The 21,221-nt window shown below is 41.1% G+C and overlaps 1 protein-coding gene across 1 annotated transcript in view; it reads right to left on the bottom strand.

The window, feature by feature from the left end:
• The window catches only part of Hephl1 (hephaestin like 1), a 68,422-nt gene extending 59,409 nt beyond the window's left edge, over window positions 1-9,013 (bottom strand). Inside the window, exon 1 of the mRNA XM_027951395.2 lies at window positions 8,844-9,013. Within this exon, the coding sequence (XP_027807196.2) occupies window positions 8,844-9,013 (170 nt within the window). The remainder of the gene's footprint in view (window positions 1-8,843) is intronic.
• Between the last annotated feature and the right edge of the window lie 12,208 nt (window positions 9,014-21,221).

Raw genomic sequence — 21,221 nt, 5'->3', positions numbered from 1 at the left:
GGACCAGGTGATTGCCAGCATTTGGGTCTCTTTTGTGTAAGGAAAGGAAGAATGAGAGGGACAGGGACAGGGACAGGGAGAGGGAGAGAGAGAGGAGGGAGGGAGGGAGGGAAGGAAGGAAGGAAGGAAGGAAGGAAGGAAGGAAGGAAGGAAGGAAGATCTCCAGTGTATTTAAACCACTTGTCTTTAGGCTTCTGTTAATTAACTAGCAGATGAGTACAACTCCTGATTGAACAGATTGTTCAGAAGGAAAAGGAGAAGGAAAAAGCAAGAGGAAGAAATTAATCATCCACAAGCTACCTAATTAGCACCAGCACAGGCAGAGTTGTCTAGTTTTATGGGTGACACTGGGCCACCCAATAAGATAGTGACGGAGCAAGTATTAGACTCAGAACCCCTGATGTGCTCTCTGGGCTCAGCCTGATGGATCAAAAGCTGTAATTTATTTTTATAGGCCCTCCTCACCCCAGCTTCCCTTTACAGGGAAGACCCTCTGAACTTTTCTACCTTGTTCTCCCAGCACATGCATAAGCACGCACACACACATGAGCACACATGAAAACACATACTCAAGCATGCACACATACACACACGTGAACATACACACTTATTGCCGCCTTTAAACTTCTAAAATGTCTTGACCCCACCCCTGTATGAAACCTTTCTCCATCACCTCCAGGTGTTACCATGACTTGTCTGGCAAAGCCACCCAAACAAGAGGCAAAATGGAGCATCTGAGGGAGGTGAAGTGCTTGCTGACTTCCCACAGCACTTATTATACATGCTGCATATTTTATCTCTGAGTTAAACATCTTGTTTTGCACATTCCTGGAGATGTGTCAATCTTATTGCCCCAACTGTCAATGGTTGTCCCAAGAGGGGACTAGGTTTTCTAAACTGGCTTTCCTCAAATGTCCACCCAAGTCCCACCTGCACTAGAATCATTAGGGATATTTGCCAAATGTTTAGGTTCCTAGGCCCCATTTCAGGGCCAATGAATCACACTTCCTGGTGGCAAGACCTAGAATCTGTATTTTTTCTAAGCTCACAAGTAATTCTTATAGTAGAGCTGTCCAGGGCTTGTTGGTTCTGATCTTTCTTTCTTCCCAGCATAAAGAGAATGCAAATAACCTGTCCTTTGAGTTAGTTGGAGCTTCAAGGTTCCCTGCCGATGGTCTGGAGTGGAAGTATGTCAGGGCCTTTATCTGTCACTGCAAGACCCTCTGTGCCTCTGATGCAATGATACCTCCTGTTAAGATGGTGAAGCGTCAGGACCAAAGCTGCCAGGACTTCTGAGTGCCCTGGACAGACAGTTAGTTCCCTCTATGAATTCCAGTGGCAAGAAATAAACCTTTCTGATGTCGAGTCCCTGAGATTTGGGGATTGTTTGTTGCTCCCACATAAACCTGGCCTATTTGGATTAACACAATTCTGGTGTTTACCTAAGTTTGGGGATCACATTTCTAGAATATATAGCACAAAATAAAGAACATAGTTAGCTATGTCAACTAACTTTCTTATGTACATATATAAATACACCACAGTGAATCTCACCATCATGTACCTCCAAAAGTCACTAATTTAAAAAAAACTGTAAGTAAAAACAGAAGATAATAGAGAAAAAGGAACAGGGGAGGATGGAGTGGAGGAAAAGGGGAAGGACTGGGGACTGAATTAGAACAAATTATATTCCATACTATTATAATCATGCCCAAATTGATGCTAATGCTGTAAGTAACTGAAAAGAACTAATAAAAATAATACAAAATTTAAAAATGGGAGGTCAAAAGAAAGAGAAAGCAGTTTTTAGTGTTTATTCAAGCAAACTACCTCTGAGAACACATGATACATTTGAAATAGTAGCTGCGAATCCCCAGCTTCTAGAAGATGCAAATCTTGCCCAAGAAACAGAGCAGAGGGGTCACTTCCAAAGAGCTATTCATAAGAAGCAACCTCTAGTTCACTTAGAGAGCACTCTTAGAATGCCTGCCCCGGTGAACTTTGTTACCCAGTAGCCATAAGAGGCACTGAATAGAACATTCCCAACCTTCAGTCTCACATTGACTTAAGCTAAGGAGGTGTCTATTTCCTGCTGTGAAGGAATCCACTGAAGAGGGGAAGTTTCCCACTAGCAACAGCCTTAATGACAGGTGGGGATTTACTACCACACTGACATCATCAAGGGACAACACCATGATGTCAGATACCTTCCAAAAGCAAGTGAGATGAACCAGTATCTGAAAGAACCAGCCTAATGGGAATCATCCCAACAGTGCAAATGGAATTCCAGACTAGATCCTGAGGGGTTCCTAGATACACGAGGTGTGCACCTCACCAGCAATCCTTTCCCCAAGATCTTTCAGTAGGATTATGTTCCCCATTGCTCATCATGGAACAACTGTTGGACATCTACTATTGATGGGACATGAAACTAGAAATAGGTGAGCAAGATATTAATCTCAGTCCCTGAACTCTAGAGACTTTTTTCCCATCTGGTTGGGAAATCAAAACATACACATTGGAGAATAAATAGCAACACACAGTTTTATATGTTAATTGCCAACTGTGCTATAAAGAGCCTGAATGTCTGGGGTGGGGAGACACGGAGTGAAGAGGAGCCAGGAAAGAAGGAACGTCTGCAGGAGGTGTGGTTGAAACAAATGTGTGACATCATTACAGTCACAGCAAGAGCAAGCTGCGGCTTTGTCTGAGCTTGAGAGGAGACCGTGCTCATTGAGGAGGAAACAAGACCAGATCCAGGACAAATGCCACTTGACAAAAAGGGTGGAGATGGAGATTACACATTATAACTCAGTGTAGCCACACCTTCCCTAATTAGATTAATAATTTTCCAAGCCATCCAGGTGATGTACTCCTATACAGCTCTTTCATCCTGATTCACCCAGCACCACCACCTAAGCCTTGGGTCCTTCACTCTCGCCCTTCATTACCACCACCACCCAGCTGAACACAAGCAACTTGTGTCAAAAAACACATCCACCTTGTGAAGGAGAAATGAGCCTGAATCCCAGTTTCCCACCTGGAGAAGTGATCTGCATTCTCCGAACTCCAGTTGCCTCCTTGCAAACCAGTAGCCAGGACAGAGGATAGAGCTGTCACGGGGATTAAGTGAGAGGAGATGTGCAGCCCACACTCAGCCGCGGGGAGCCTGGTGCTCGGTCCATGCCAGTCGCGATTGTTTCTGATGAAGCTCTCTTAGCAAAAAAGTGACCACTTGGCATCTCTTTCCACAAAGCTCCTGCTCTCTAGAACCCTCTGAGGTGGGAGAACTGCCATTTATGATGAAAGGGAATTATAAATGAAAATAAATGGGATCAGAGTGGCCAAGGAATGCTGGAAGCCATCAGCAGCCACAAGAGGCAAGGAACAGCTTTTCGCTCAGAGCCTCCAGAGGGTGTGCTGTGCCAACACCTTCATTTCAGACTTCTGTATCCCAAACCAGGAGAGAATAAATTGTTTGTTTTTATTTTATAATTGTTATTATTTTAAGCCACAGTTTTTAGGCATTTGCTACAGCAGCCAGCAGGACACTGATGTACCCACGAACCCAATATATCACTATTTCCATTTTACTGATGAGAAAACGGAAGCAAAGAGAGATTTGGTCAGTTGTCTAGAAAATAGAACAAGAATTCTGAATTTCTCAATTGATGGCAGAGTTCCAGACTTCATCAGAAAACTGGGCTGCCTTGGAGTCTCTGCTAGACCATTGCCGGACCATACTTCGCAGAGGAAGCCCTTCTTGTTCCCACCTCTTCATCCCCTTGACCAGGGGCAGATCAGTCACCCTTCTGCATGGCATGTAAAGCTTTTAGAACAATGTATGGCGCACAGTAAGGATTCTGTGACAGTGTCTGTGAGCTCACCAGACCCCACCAACCAGGCCTGGGGGGCCCTTCTATGTGGAGGTGAAAAAAGGAAGAGGGAGACTAAGAAGATGTTTGTGAATCATGGTAAGCAGGAGAGAAGGAAGAACGTGGGAGAGGGCTAGAACCACCTTGCAACACTCACACTCCCATTTATTCTTAGTGACAGAATTGAATCCCCCCCTTTTTTTTATAGACAAACACATAGCAGATTTTTCAGCCCCCTTTGCAGCTATGAGCATCCAATGAGGTATGAGCTGAGTTGGTTGGGCAGGGTTTCCATGAAAGCCCTTTAAAGGGATGAAACAGCAAGAATTATGCCCCTCTTACTTTTTCTTCTCTTTCTTTCTGGAACATCGATATGATGGCTGGAGTACCAAAAGCCATCTTGTGATTATGCATATCTTTAAGGAAGGAAACCACATGCCAAGATGGCTGAGTCAGAGACATAAAAAGTTCCGAGTACCCTATCATATCTATCCACCAGCTGTGGGCTACCCACTTCTGGGCTTCTTATCAAGCAAATTCAAAATCCTAATTTGTTTAAGTTGCTACATTTCATACTCTCCTGTCAGCTAAAAGCAATTGCTTACTGATATAGGGCATGACAGCAGCTCCAAGAGAGTCACACAGCATTAGATCCACACATGATTTTTGATGGTCAGATAGAAGTTCAGATTAGAAAGTCTAAGACTAAAGTCTAGTCAGATGATATCCTCTCCTCACTTTAAAGCTTACAAAAGCCACCCTATCTCACTTACTTGCGTCCCTCAATTGGCCCTTTTTTCCGAGACATGTGGGTCTCTCCCTCACATTCCTTACAGAGCCTGCTCCTGGGGAGTGCTCAAAATCCCTTCCCACCAACTGGGTTGATGTGGTGATCTCGCTAGGTAAACTCTAACAGGTCCTACAACCATGGGTTTGAGCAGGGGTCAGCCTCACTATGTCCAAGGCCAGTCCTGCCCAGCAGCTAACATCCATGGGAACCCTGCATTTCTTTAAAGGGAAAAATTATCTGTGTTTGTGTTGGTTTCTTAATGAGATCTATGGTAAAAACTGTGGCTTTAACTAAGGTGACCCCACTCTAGTCCAAATAAAGACGAGGTTTTACCACTGAAGCATAGTCACACTCTAATTAAGTACTTTATGAGCCCAAGCAGGACGGGCATGAGTGGATCAAAATGCTGACACCATCCCCAGGCAAATCAAAGGAACCTGGTGTCCCCATTAAGCCCAGCGAGGAGGAGGAGGAAGATATTTACGTAGAGAAACATACTTCTAAATAGCATATAACTCCAAAACCCTGCACTCTTTGGGAAATTGAGTGACTCATGTCTCAATCATATTTTTGAACCTTGAGATCAAGCAAAGGTACTAAGTTAAAAAGTGAAATCGCACCGTCTCTTTGTTACAGAGTCTTGGTGGAATGATTTATTTCCCATTTCGCTCTTATGCATCAGATTCTCTTAGGCTCTTGATACTGCCAAATTCTGTTTCCAGATGTTTTTACATAATTGAAACACTGGCACCTACTCTCTTATTTTCCCTGTTCCCCTTATTCAAAGATAAAACAATCAAAACAACTAAAGTGATAAAATGATTAGTCTTTGCTTTAGTGATTCCAAATGCCTGGCTTTTTGCTCTGTCCTCCATGGGATACTCTCAGTGACAAAGCTCTCTGTAGAGAAAGGAGGTTATTCAATATATTTGGATCTTCTTCCCTATCACCACAGTGTTTTTATTCCAGCTGAGAGGCAAGAAATATAAATCACTTAGAGAGTAATGCAGAGATCAGAAAAATGATAAAGACCAAGTACATAATTTAAAAAAAATGTCAGGAAATAGTTTAGAACAAGCCAGAGTTGCAGAAAAGTTTTATGCATAAATGACAGGGGACGAGGGTCTTAAAAAACGAGAAAAGAATGGAAAGTACAGAATACTTAAAAAATTGTCACATGTCACCACTACCATCCCAGGCTTTCTCCAATTTCCATTTCTAGGACTGAACATTTGTAAGTCATTTTCCTTTTATTCAACATTGCAAAAATCTTTCTGATTGGATAAGATGTTTTTCATTCAGTTTCAAAACTGCATTTGAAATTATACTTCTCAAGTGATTTTAATGGCTATATTTCAGTTCCTATGTTACACAAATTAAGGTGAGTGATATTCAGGTAGATAATGTCACATGTTCAAGATGACACAGCAAGTTAGGGCAAAGTCAGACTAGAAGGCAGGCCTCCAGATCTCTATTTCAGGGTCTTTTCACTCTCGGCAGAATACTGGGCACTGTCTGTCTGTCCTCTTTGTGTCATAGCATTTGTCTGGGTCTCAATATCCAAAACAGCAGACTGTCACGAAGCAGTCTACTCAAACTGCAGGAAGCTAAGGACGATGAATCACCCAAGACGGCTCCTTCCTGCTCTGGGGAAAGTGGCACAGTACATAGTACACTTGCCGAGCTCCATGTGAATCCCTCCATCAGGGCATCTTCATGTGCAACTGGCATGTGTATCCTGTGGTCTACAAGCAAGGTCAGCAGCCTATAACAACCATACTTTCTACGGACCTTCCCTGAATCACCTGCCACAATGACTAGAACCTCCCTGATGTGGTCACTGATAAAATCCAGTATATATTGTTGCTCACTGAGACTCCCTCTTCAAGAGTCAATAGTCAGCCCCACACAAACACTGTCCCTCTATACTCCAAAAGGATACATTTGGGAACTTTAATACTATAAGTGTGACATCTTAGCATGCCAGCTGCTCCCAAGGACAGAGATTTATTCATATGGAACCAACGCATTCCAAGCCACCTCATTCTATTAGGATACCTAATTATTTTCATCATGCCTATTTTCTTTTTCACCCCAAGAATTTTCATATGTTTTGTTGTACTTTCTTCAAAGCACCACCTTCTGGTTGAAATGATCATCAGAGAGCCCCTCAGTTTTTTTCCTGTACCCACCTTTGTGAAAAGAGTATTCTAGCATAGGGGTATTTTAAGTGCTTTGGGATTTTGAATAAACCAAATAGCTGGTTTGGTCATAGATCTTTAGTGATTATTTTCAACAACTCTCAGGGAAGAGAGGCTATATGTGACTTTGGTAAGAATTGGGACTTTCTAGAAGATTCTTACTACTGGGATCTCTGGCTTCCCTCAAAGCTAGGTTGAATTCAGTGGGAAAGGGTCACCTTTACCAAGAAACAGGTTGCATGGCAAGAATAAATATAAGCTTTGGGACCAAAGCAATATGAGTTTGGGTGTGTCCATTTTCTCAGTAAATTCTGGCAAGAATTTAACCTGAGAGCCTCCATTCTTGGTTTGTGAAATGGGAATAATAACACCTACAAGCATAGTGGACTGAAAGTCCCTAGTGGAATTCTTGGGTCAGAATATATTCCCACAACAGCAATACTGACATGGACATTTTTGTAGAAAGATACAATTTCTGTGCTTTTTACTTATTGTATGGAGAGACAGCCCACCATCACTTTTAGTTTGAAGACTGAATTCACTGCACTCAATGTACACATTTTAAACATTCTTCTGTCCTATAGTTGCTCATGCTGAGCATTTTCTAGTGACCCCTCTATGAGGCCACAGAGTTCTATTTTTAGAGACAGCTGCTGGCAGTTAGGATAACTTTTTAGTGCCATATCCACTTGTTACAGTAAAGATTACCACCAACGAAGGTCAGCAGATGTGAGGTCGAAAGAATTTGAGAGCTTTCTTCAGAAATAACCCTATAGACATTAAGTTTCCCAGTACAAAGCTCAAGGAAAAGCTCTCAGCAACCTGGTTGACAGGAGCATCATTGTTCTTTTATAAATGTAACATGACTATGCCACCATTGTGTGGTTAGAAAAACCAGAAGTTGTGTATCCAAGCCAAATGGATCTTAGCTCTTTCTTCCAGAGGAGGGGGAACGATTCTTAAAGTCTTATTGGCAAAACCAGGTCGTTCCTGAATCTTATCAACTAAGCTCACCTTTAGGAAACAGAATGCGAATGTTGATGTAATGTGCTCTGCCTACCGAGAAAGAAGCAAGCATTCAATTACCCAACAGTGGTTCAGAAGAGGTTCTGAGAACCACAAGCCTGAAAATGTACATGCTGGTTTCTAGAGGCAGGAGGTAACCTCAGAGGGAGATCCATGAAACAAATAAGACATTGAAGATGCTAGACTCTGCAGGGAGGGTGAAAGAAGGGAACTTTATGGAAAAATTAAAAATTGGGGGCATAGAATATTCCAGTACTATCTTCTCCAGCTATGCCATCGGCTCTGATAGGATATTGCCTTCAGAATTGCCCTCAGGATGTTGTGGTTCTCAGAACATCTTCTGAACCACTGTTGTAATTGAATCCAAGATGGACCAAACCTTTCACCAGAGCCATTTCTAAGTAGATTCTAGGAAACTCTTAAAATACCAGTCATAGCTATTGTAACTTCCCCCTATTTTAAATATTGCAAAATAAAACCTGAACATAACGACTTTCAGCATAGTTGTTTCCAATTATGATGCTTCATTCTAAAAATAAAAACTAAGAGAGCACTACCTGTTTTAACACTAAATAATTCATGAAAATTCTCAGATTTTCATTCCAAGTTTGCCATTATTTTTTCCTTTTTTTAAACAAACTAAGTCCTGAACCCCCTAGAAGTTGTTAGTGAAAATTATCCTTATATAGAATAAGCTATTATTCAAAACACCTGGTAAAATTTGTCTCTTCACAGACAACATTAATAGATGGCTCAACAAATATGTGGAGCTAAGAATTTCTCTTACAAATTGAAGGTCCACCCATACTATGGTTCTTCAAGCAAAAATGAAACCCTCCTATTGATCTCAATCAGCCCACCTCCATTATAACCACCCAAGGAATACAAACTTCCCCACACAGAGACAAAAAGAGGCCAAATCTAGGTTGTGGAGATCCCAAATTCACTCACTTGTCTTCTGAAAAACTTGTGTCCGTAATAACGTTCTTCCCTTGGGGTACATAGTTCCAGTATTCTTCCAGAATCCCAATGTGGTACGTTCTGGTAACTGCACCAACCAGCCCAGACAGACCCAGGAATGCGAGGAGAAGGATGCAGCCAGCCGGCTGCTCCCGAGGCATTGGTGGATGTAACTCAGGCAGCAGCCTGCACAGGAGACAACCCTGTTGGTCCCTCCCCCTCACTCAGACCTAGTTATAAATGAGGAATGGACCAGGCCCAGCTCCTCCTCCTGAGGTAGTTCAGAGTTGGAACAGAGGCTGATAACTTGTGTAAGCAGAGTGAGCCTGAAGAGAGAGTTGCTATGATGACAATATTTTTGCCAACCATCCAAGAAATGTGTAACTGACTTATTTATTTACTGCCCAACCTAAACAGGCCTGTTTCTGTGAGTTTTGGTACTCTGCTCTGACATGAGTCATTCATCTCTGCCAGAAATGGTACTGTAACAACTTGAGCTGATGGGTTTCCCCCTACCTCTTTTATTTTTCCCCACTATTACAGAACCTTATTACTATCCGAAAAGTGGGCTGTCCTGAGTGGGAGCATCAGGAAATATTCTGAGCACTAAAAAAGGTCTCATCTCTGTCGGGAAAGCAAAGGGAGTATTGTATTCACCCTGCAACTTGTTTTATGAGGCTACATGAAACGATCAAGCCACATCATAAAGTTCATAACAACACTGTAAAACCCCACTACTGCTACATTAGCTCATGCACCATATCCCCCAAATCCTCTCCAACCCCACTAACAAAACCCAGGGGCTTAACTACCCAGTTCAGCCAAAAATCTTAGAAGCCATCATCCCCAAACAATGAGCTGCCTCTCTCAGGATGAGTGACGATGACAGAGGAGGAGTACCCCTTGGGCACCTGAAGACAAGATGCACCAGCAGGTCCTTGGGTAAAGAGGTGAAGGGTGTGCCATGCTTCCATGTGTTCTGATCCGTGACCTAGAATCTCAGTGTTGAAAGAGACCTGGTTCAACCTTGGAAGAGAGCCAGTCTGATCCTCAGGCAGATTGCTCTTGAGGCAGTAGTCACAGAGTGACGGAAACAGCCTCATGGGCTTTAAGGTTGGACAGACTTGGATTTAATTCTAAGTCTCACCACTTACCAATGTCATGGCATTGAGAAATCACTTAATCTCTCTGAAATCGAGGGATTCTTAAGATCTAAAAGATGATGCCTGCTGCAAAGCACCAAGCACGGCCTCTAAGCACAGAGTGGGGCTCAGTAGATGTTAAAGTCCTCATCTCCACCCACACCCTCTAGGAGGAAGACCACATATCCTGTGTGTCTGTTGACTTGCCTTTCCACCAACCTTCTTCTTTCTTTTCACTTCTCTTTCCCAAAGTCCCATCCACCATGCCTTCCACCAGTTTCAGGTAAGGGAGTTCTTTTTTCTTTAAATTGTAGATAACCTATAAGTGTTCCATAGCACAGATTTTGAAATAATCTCTCTAAATAAAATATACATGAGTACTCTGTTTCATTGTCAGGCTCTTAATGTCTTTGCTTTATTGATTTGTTTTTCTGTCAAGGACAGTGGTAGAATAATTGCCCTAGCATGTTTTCCTTTAACTCAGATCTGCTTTTCAGTCTATGAGTTTGGAAGCTTTATGTGAGTTTGGCACATCAACAGCCACTGTAGAGAACTCACATAATGATCTCTGAGTATGACCTCAAAAAGAAGTAGAGACTTAGACTGTTTGGAATCTGGAAAGATCCCCAACCAAATAACTTTTGATTTATAACCCAGGAGAGCAGGTTACTTTGGGCTTATCAAAAACTTTATGAGGATATATTCTACCCAAATTCTTTTAGATAGGAGAAACAAGAAGCATAAATTATACAGAATCAAAAAGAAAAAAGATTTAACTTTCCTGCTCAGGATACTAAAGGCACATCATGACAGTACTGGAGAGGGATCAACTAACTTCTGACTCAAAACTTGATCTTTAGAAACATAGACAATTAGAAAAAAAAAATCAGAGTTGCTATAGAAGATGAAATCAATACATTTAACGCATTTGCAGTGGAGAAATTCATTACTGAAAGGCAAAAGAGTCAGGGAAAGTGTTTAATATAAACAATGAAATGGGATCGCTGGAAAACCCTCTTAGAGTCTTTCCTACTCTAGACAGTAGACAAGATCTAGACAGTACTCAAAGATCACCTCCTAAATTATATAAGAGCAAAGCAAAGAGAGATCTAAGAGAATGCAGCATTTCAAGAGCACTCATCTGAAAACTTGGTGTGATTGACCACACAAGATGTGATTGGGAATGTCTAGAAGTTGATTAGGAAACCTGTGAATAATAATGTTAACAAATACTGTCAATTCCATTGGACTCCTCAGTCTCTTTTGGACAGAAATAAAGCAGAGAAACACACCACTAGGGAGGACCTACTCTGTGAGGTATCCAGTCCTACACAGGTATCCAGTCCATGATTTTCTCAATACACTCACCCAGTTTGAGTTATGATAATATGATATCATGCATTAATAGAAAAGAAAGATAAACATGGATCAAATGATATTTCTCTGAAATGTAGTGCAGGACATTTAAATAAAAATTTCAATAGAAGAAGCCAAATCAGACAAATAATATTCTAGGTAGCCTTAGCCTCTTTGTCATTTTAAAGAACAATTTAAAATATGAGTGACAAAATTGACTGACCCATCTTGAGACTTTGCATTTTTTGAGATATGTATTAAATAATCCTTAAAAAACTCTTGACATCCAAAATTCTAGCTATAAACTTCCATCAGCCCCAACCCTCTCACTCCCTTGCTCCAGTAGATCATGGCTTTCAAACTTCATTGGACCTCCTCAAGCCCCCCAGTTGCTTGATGGTACTTCATGATCTCTCACCTGAAGCCCTGCAGCTTTCTAACTGCTCTCACTGGGGCCAGAGTGACCTTCCTGAATGCAGGCAGAACCAGAACTCTCTGCTTGAGGTTTTTCAGTGGCTCCAAGTAGCCTTCAGAATAAGTGCAGATGGCCTTAATTCACTCTCAAGGCTTATCCTGACTGGCTCCTGGGATCTGGGGGCTTCTCCTCGACTGTTCACCTTCCCATCATCATCATCATCATCATCATCATCATCATCCTCATAGCAACTGGGGTGTCCTTCATCTATGCTCCCATCAGTGCTGTGCACGCCTTTGCATGCACTTATCACGGAGTACATTAACCACCTGTTTATTTGTCTGCCCTCCCACACCCATGACACACAACTCAACACAGGCCTCTATGGCAGGGACTGGGTCTTGTTCTTCTCAGTATCCTAGTGTTTGACAAATATGCACTGGTAAAATAATGCATGTCTGAGTGAGTGAACAGATGAACACGTGAACACTAGGTGCTTACTGCTATGCACCAACTACGTGTTTGGTAGCAGTTTCTGTACCAAGTCCTTTATATTTGTCAACCTAAATAACAAATGCAGAGAGCAGATCTCTGAACAAAAAAAGAATGTAATTAGAAATAGCCAGGGATTTGCAATTCTGGGATATGCATGCTATTACTGTTCATAAGCATATCCTGTATGAGTTTAAGATTGAGGCAAGGGACATCTTTTTTCTTTTCTCTGGGGTATGTTCTAGGGACCAAACCAAGGCTAAAAATGGGTTCTACTACTAAGGGTACACTCTTAAAGACAAATATGAGGGTTACATAAATTTTTTGAAACAAAATTAAGTCTATAAGACTTAATCACAAGGGTGTCATCAACCCAAGGTAGATGTCTATATAGATGTATTCTCTGTGTAAGGAGAGCCTCTGTGCTAAGTTATGGTTCTGGCAGAGTCTCTTATGATAGGTCTTGTTATCAGATAAATAATATGCATGAGGGACTTCCCTTCTGAACCTCCTGACTTTATTTATTTGGAGGAAGGGGAGTTAACATAAGTGACTCCATTTTGATTCTGATGACATTCACATAGGTGTTATCTAATTTATTTACTATAACACCCTGATGATTCCTGTTTTATGGATGAAGAAGCTCCGGTTTGGAAAGGTTGGTGATTTTGCTTAATGCCCCAAAACTGATAAACAAAGAAGTTCTGTGCATCTCCAAAGTCAGTATTCCAACAGGCCACCCAGTGAGGGAGAACTGGGCACCAGGGACCATGGTTGCCTGCTCCATATCACTGCTGGGATGCACCTCTATAAAGAAACATGGGCTCAGGCTGTTTAAGAACTATCTATTGAAGGAGGAGCGCAAATGCCCCTTCAGCCCAGCAACCCCCTCAATGACCATTCAGATAAACTCTCATCATCACAGAATCTTACAAACGCCCAAACATACTTTCTGTTTCATTCCTTCACTTTATGTCCCACCCCTCCTCCCACCCCACCCTCCACCTACACCAATTCCTTTTCATCCTCCCAAATCCTCCTATGCTCTTTCTCTCCTTGGTTAATGCCACACCCACCACACCCTCCCTCCCACTCCCCAGTAGTTAATCACTCTTTGGCACAGGCTCATCCCTGTTTATGTTATTGATGACTTCCATGTTACTCTCTCTTATGAACTGTAAACTCCTTGAAAATCATGACCCACCAGCCTGCCATATCTGCTTCCTACCTCACCTGCAGTCTAATAGTTTTATTAAAAGAATCTGAAATTCAGGGGCTGCTTCAGCCTCCCTTTCTCAGCTGTGGGTCCCCAGGCTCTGTACTCTTGCTCTTAACAAGATTTTTTACCCTTTTAACCCCCCCTTTTAATTTTTACCCTTTTAACCTCCCAAAAAGTGCAAAAGGGGGAGGGTTGCACTTTTGGGGGAGTTAGCCTCACCCATGCTCCCACAATGCTATATTTCATGCAAGCCTCAACTCCAAGCTGAAATCTGAGAGTCAACCCTACTTCATCCTCAAGCCCAGGGCTGGTGCTTGGGATACTTCTTATCTTGACCAGGAGATTGAAAAGGCATCTTATTCATCTCCATATCTTCAGTGGTTAGCATGAAACCAAGCATACAGGAAATAATATTAACAACTGTGGCATTTAGTGTGTGTCAGGTAGTATACTATTTTATATATGTCAACTCCTTTACCCTCGCAACCAAAATACCCTGCAAGGGAGATATTATACACTCAGTTTTCAGGAGGTTAATAACTTACCCAAGGTCACATGCCTTGAAAATGGCTGAGCCACAGACTCTTCTGTCTGACCCCAAAGCCTACACTCCAGATAATCACACTCAATAGACAGTAGCAGAATTGGACGGAACTGAAATCAATGCCAGGTCCAGAGACGCTTTCAAGGAAAGAAATGTTAGTAGTATTCAAGAGGTTTCCTCAAACAGAAACAAAATCTAAGAATCTTAAAGGAACAGACTGAAGAAAGCAGCTGATCAGACACTCCACCAAATGAAAGCTCTGTGCTGAAGTCATCCTGTGCCAAATACTGGGCTGGTCTTCTGGGAATGAGACAGACAGCCTTGTCCTCAAAGAGTCCTTCCTTCTAGAGAAGGAAATAAATAGTAAGCAACAGACAAATTTTAAATGTTAATTAATTGTTGTGATACATTCAGTGAAGTTGAAGTTCAGGTTAAACCTAGTGTGAATGGTGTAGGGAGAACCTCAGGACCTTGCCCAGGGAGTGTCAAGGAGCTTGGGGAGGTGACCCAGCAGTGTTCTAAAGCACATTTATATTTTATAGAGTGGAATAAAGCATATAGAAGTCTTAGCCCTAAAATCCCCACCCACTGCCACCGAGAGAGAGGGAGAGAGAAAGCCCTGAGAGACATCTTGTGAGGAAAGTTAATGGGCCACTCCCTGTCTGGTGGGAATGTCCATTTTCAGCAATGGTTTGATCCTCATTAGGGAAATTCCATGTCCCACATGCCTAAGGCAAACAAACTCTGGTATCCAAGACTCAAGAGAGCCAGCCTTAAGACAGTTCTAGGAGGAAAGATTACAGTATTGATTTCATACATCCAAAAAATAAAAAGATACTAAATAAATAATCTAACATTACACCTCAAGGCCCTAGATAAAGAAGAATAAACCAACAACAAAATTCAGTAGAAGACAGTAAATAATTAAGCTCAGTGCCAAAATCAATGAAATTGAGAATTAAAAAAAATACAAAAAATCAACAAAACAAAGAGTTGATTTTTTGAAAGTATAAACAAGATTGATAAACCCTGAGTCAAACTAACCAAAATAAAGAGAACCCTCAAATTAACAAAATTAGAGATGAAAGGGAAATGTCACAGACATTACTGAAATCCAAAGGATCATCAAAAACTATTTTGAAAATTTATACTTCAATAAGCTAGAAAATCTTGAAGAAATTTCTATCAACATATGATCTACCCAAATTGAACCAAAAGTATACAGAAAACTGAGTTCTATCAGATCTTAAAAGAAGAGCTAATACCAGTCTTACGCAAATGATTCTATAAAAAAGAAAAGAGGGAACTCTCCCAAATTCATTCTATGAAGCCAGTATTACCCTGATACCAAAACTGGACAAAGACATATCAAGGAAGAAAAACTTCAGGCCAATATACTTAATGAACATAAATGCAAATATTCTTAATAAAATATTGGAAAACACATACAAAAACACATTAAAAAATAGTGCGTCATGATCAAGTGGGATTCAACCCAGGGTTGTAAGAAATCAATAAATGTAATTCACCACATAAATAGACTTAAAGACAAACAAATCACATGATTATTTCAACAGATGCAGGAAAAGCACTTGATAAAGTATAACATCCATTCATGCTTAAAACACTTGAAAAACCAGGGATTGAGAAATTTATCTCAACATTGTAAATGTTATATATGACAAGCCCAAGGTCAGCATTATACTGAATAGACAAAAATTGAAATTATTTCTTCTAAAGACAGAAACAAGACAAGGATGCTAGCTTTTACCACTCCTATGCAACATAGTCCTTGAAACTCTAGCCAAAGCAACCAGGCAAGAGAAAGAAATTAAAGGTATATAAATAGGGAGAAAAAGAGCTCAAATTATCTGTTTGCTGATGACATGATCCTATATTTAGAAGACCCAAAAAATTCCACAGTAGACTTTTAAAGCTGATAAATGAATTCAGCAAAGTGGCAGGATACAAGATCAACATACAAAAATCAATTGAGTTCCTAACTCCAATAATTAATCTACTGAAAAAGAAATTAGGAAAACTATTCCATTCAATAATAACCGCAAAAAAATACGTGGGAATCAATCTAACAAAAGAGGTGAACTACCTCTACAATGTAAACTATAGAACACTAAAGAAAGAAATTGAAGAAAGCCTTAGAAAATGGAAAGACCACCCATGTTTTAGGATAGGCAGAATTAATTTTGCCAAAATGATCACTCTACCAAAAGTGCTATTTTGATGGGTATGCAATGCAATACCCATCAAAATACCAATGACATTCTTCACAGAACTATAAAAAGCAGTTCCGAAATACATTTGGAAAAATAAGAGACCCCAAATAGTTAAAGCAATCTTGAACAAAAAGAATGATGCTGGGGAACCTCACAATACTGGACCTCAAATTATACTACAGAGCTACAGTAACACAATGAGCATGGTACTGGCACCAAAATAAACACAAAGACCAGTGGAATAGCATAGAAGACACAGAGACAAAACCACATAAACACAGTTTTCTGATATTAGACTAAGGCACCAAAAATATACGTTGGAGGAAAGACAGCCTTTTCAACAAATGTTGCTTGGCAAACTGGAAATCCATATGTAGAAGAATAAAATTTGACTCCTATCTATCACTCTGCACAAAAGTTAACTCAAAGTGGATCAAAAATTAGGCCCAAAACTTTGCAATTTCTAGAAAAAAAATGTAGGCCCAAAACTCCAGCATATAGCCCAGAAACCTACTTCCTTACAAAGACTATTAAAGCGCAATAAATAAAATAAAAAAACAATAAGTGGGATGACATCAAATTTAAAAGTTTCTGCACAGCAAAGGAAACAAGAATGTGAGCCTGAAGAGCCTACAAAATGGAAAAAGATCTTTGCCACCTGATCCTCAAGGCATTAATATCCAGAATATACAAAGAACTAAAAAATAAAAAAAAATTAACACCAAAAAACCCAATAACCCCATCAACAAATGGGTAAAAGAACTAAAAAGTAACTTCTCAAAAGAAGAAATATAATGATCATAAAATACATGGAAAAAAAGTTTAACATCTCCAGCAATTAAAGAAATGCAAATCAAAACTACACTGAGATTTCATTGCATTCCAATTAGAATGGCAATCAAGTATCAAGAATACAAATAATAATAAGTGTTGGTGAGGATATGGGGGAAAAGGTACACACATACAGTGTATAAGTGTAAATTAGCACAACCACTCTGGAAAGCAATATAGAGATTCCTCAAAAAACTAGGAATGGAACCACCATATGACCCAGCTGCCCATTCCTTGGTATTTATCTAAAAGATTTAAAATCAGCATACTACAGGGATGCAGCCACATCATTGTTTCTAACAGCACAATTCAGAAGAGCCAAGCTATGGAATCAACTTAGATGCCCTTCAATAGATGGATGGATAAAGAAAATGAAGTATTACCTAGCCATAAAAATAATGAAATCATGGCATTTGCTGGTAAATGGATGGAACTGGAAACTACCACGCTAACTGACATAAGCCAGTCCCCAAAAGTCAAAGGTCAAATGTTTTCTCTGATATATAGAAGCTAATCCAAAATAGGGGCAGGGGGTGGTGGTTTGAAAGAAGGAAGGAGGGGAAGAAAGTGGGGAGGTAATTCCATCAAAATAGAGGAAATATCAGTAGAGTAGACAAGGGGAACACGGGGGAGGAGAGAGAAATGGGATAAGGGAAGAACAGTGGAATGAATCTGACCAAACGTTTCCTATGTACATACATGAATAGAGCATAGTGAATCTCAACATCAAATATATCCACAAGACACTGTATTAAAAAAAAAGATTAGTAAATTTCAGAAAGATCAGTGGAGTAAAGGGAGGGCATCAGGAGAGGGAGAAGAGGAGGAGAAAGAAAGTGCTAGGGACTGAATTAGAGTAAATATATTCTTTGCTTTTGTGATTATGTCAAAATGTATTCTCTGTATGGCTTAAATGAATCAATTTTTTAAAAACCCAGTCTTCAGATATGCATATAGTGAAAAGAAAAGCAGAGGGAACTGACTCCCTTTCACTCCCCATCTTCCCCTCCTTCCACATTAACAAACACAGCATACAGAGGGAGGGAGTTGCTTTTGTTTTGTTCTTGTTTTTGTTTTGTGGTACAGAGATTGAACCCAGGGATGCTCTACTACTGAGTTACATCTCTAGCCCTTTTAGTGTTTATTTTGAGGCAGGGTCTTGCTAAGCTGCCGAGACTGGCCTCAAAGCTGAATTCCTCCTGCCTCAGCCTCCCAAGTATCTGGAATTTCAGGACTGCACCCAGCCCCCGCTGATATTTTATATGTGGATCCTGGTAGGTTAAGGCCTCCTCTGGCCCATATATACCCAGAGGGAGCCTTAAATCTGAGTATCAGTACCACTCTGATAATCCAGTCATACACAACCCCATAAAAGGAACATCATGTCTGCTAATCAGAACAATCCACTTACAAAACCACCCTACGTGGGAGCTGCGTCTCCTAGAAGACCCAAGACAAGCCCATAATATAGCTGCAGAACCACTGGTCAACTCTGTGCACAAGCTAGAGGAACAGAATTCCCCCAAGGAAAAAACGAGAATGGAGTCCAAGGCCTATCTGGACATCCCGTCTGGACTAAAGCAACCTGCCCACTTGACCCTTCTAGGCCCAGACAGTTCCACCAGAAGGACACCTTTGAGGGAGGCACTCAGAGAAAGAGGCCCACCAAGGTCTGCATCTTTCCACAGAGACTTCATTGTCTTGAACTAATGGCAAGACTGGGTCCAGGCACCTAGCCATCCAGCTCTCCTCACAGGTCCAGGGCTTGGAGTTGTTGTTTAAGAGGATGAGAGGGCAGGTGTGGCAAGCCCAACCTGCTCCCTAACGTCTAGACATGAGGTTTTCCATGGCATTTCATGAGTAATACTTCTGGAGCCATTAGGACTATACTCTATGCTTCTTATCAAAGAGAAAACACAAAATAAAGAACTGAAACTTTCACAAAATAAAGAACTGAACTTTCCATCTTTACATGACGGAAAGGTCAGGCATTCATTCAGTCCTCTATGGGACAGGGTTATCCTTCAAAATCTTCTGCACATATTAACTATGACTTGCTAGCCTCTTAGCTCAAATCTCACAATCAGCTGTGTTGTAACTTGTGTGCACACATGTGGTCATACCTTGTTCTAAACCCTGTCACCAAGAACTCTTGAGGCTTCCTATCTTTCACAGTTGAGAAACGCCTACCTGGATTTCATTGCAACAGAACTCTTGGAATTTTTTGTTGGAATTCTTTTGTGTGTGAATGTAATAAATAGATGGATAGTCCTGGGTCCTCAGAGCTTGTTTTATAATAATCTTGCTTTTAATCTCATTAATTCATACTAGTACAGAAATCTCAACCTTTATCATTAGTGACCAGAGAAGAAGTGTTAAAGAGTTAGAAAGAGTTCTTTATTTTTTTGTCTGAGGTCCCAGAATTCAGAGAAATGTCTCTATAAATGTAAGTCAACACAACCTAGACTCAATCGATTGAATTCAACCCAGATTTAGATCCCTCTTCTTGGGAGAAGGAGGAGCTCTGCTTTCTCCCACCTGGCCATGTTCATCCAGCGATGGCTCCATAGAGCTGCGCTGAGTACACCTCCTGAAGTAGGCCTGTGGGATGCAAAGGGACTGGGCAGGACACTCAGGAAGGGGCTTACAGACTCCCCCATCTGTTTTCTGTATACCAGGTTTCTTATCTCAGCACTTCTTAAAAAAGCCACCTGAGTAGCAGAGCTCTTTGGGAAACCTATTGGGTAGCATCAGAGATGCTGGTTAGCTGTGGCCAACTTCCAGGTGTGGGTGAATTTCTGTTAGAAAGGAGGTCCTAACTCCAGGTGGGAGCTGTTTTAGCAGACACTTCCCAGGCACATAGATTCCCAAGAGAAGCACTCCAGACGATCAAAGTACCCAGCCATTCTATAGAGAGGGCTTTGTAGGTAGGGCTTCAGCTCTTGTCTCCCAGGTGTAGGCAGGTAGACACATGCGGTATGGATTCTGGATCACAGCCAAGGATGCCTGTCTGGTCTGATCACCGATGCCTGAATTCCACAATCAGAGCATCCTTACTTTGACTTAAGACTTACCCTGTAAAAATTAAAGTATCTCATGGTATTGGTCTCACTGGTTGCAGTTGCCTTCAATGGATGAGTTTATTAGGTCTTTTCTCACGAATAGGTTTAGACTGAGAGGGAGAACAGAGGAAGCACGAGGCACCTGGCTTTTCAGGAAGCAGAATGATTAAGACTCTGCTTCACGTCAGAAGGAACCCAGACAACCATCTAGTTCAGAAGTCCCGATCCACAGCCCACAGAATAACTCCACCCTGCTCTTTCAGTCTAAAATAATGTCTAATAAAAATCTGAATTCAATATGATTCATCAGGTCCATAGGCCCCTACCACTCCCTGCAGTTTTGCTCACCTGTTCAGTATACCTGGCCTGCAGGTATTTGTATTTGTGACCCCTGAATTCTAGGACATTTTTCCAGTCAATGCAAAAGTCCCTTCAATGATATCATGCATTATTTACTTATTTGTTTATTCATACATTATTTTTAAAGTACATACAGAGCACCTACTATAGGCAGAGGCATAAACACACAATATGAGAGGAGGACGGGTGCTTGAGCATGTTCTGGTCTTGCCACTTCATTTCACAGATGGTGTTACTGTGGCCCAGAGAGCTGCTTGACTTATGTGATACCACAGAGCTGCTCCAAGGCACAGCTGCAGTCAGTGGAATGCAGGTGGCCAGACTTGGAGGACCCACTTGAGCCTGCCCAGCATCTCATCCAAATTCTGTAACAATGTGACTATGTCACTCTCCTAATGGAACTAGTTCAATGGCTCTCAAACTTCAGCCTGGGGGCCTCTGGGCTCCACAAGATCCTTCCAGAGATCTGTGAGATTAAACTTATTTTTATAATGATAAAAAGCTATTATTTGCTTTTCATTCTCACCAGGGTTCACTGAAGTTTTCCAGAGGTAAGTGATGTGTGAGATTACAGGGACTGAAAGCAGAAGCAGTTACAAGTAATCCTCTTATTGAACAGATCACTATAGCTGTCTATCTATGCAGTTAAATATTTGCGGGGGGGTGGGGAATGTTTTATTTAAAAACAGCACTATTGAGGTCAATGTTTAATAT

The sequence above is a fragment of the Marmota flaviventris genome, chromosome 9 (assembly GCF_047511675.1).
Source record: "Marmota flaviventris isolate mMarFla1 chromosome 9, mMarFla1.hap1, whole genome shotgun sequence".
Classification (NCBI taxonomy): Eukaryota; Metazoa; Chordata; class Mammalia; order Rodentia; family Sciuridae; genus Marmota; species Marmota flaviventris.
Note: the sequence above shows the minus strand (reverse complement) of the source record. Positions and strands in the feature narration are given on the sequence as shown.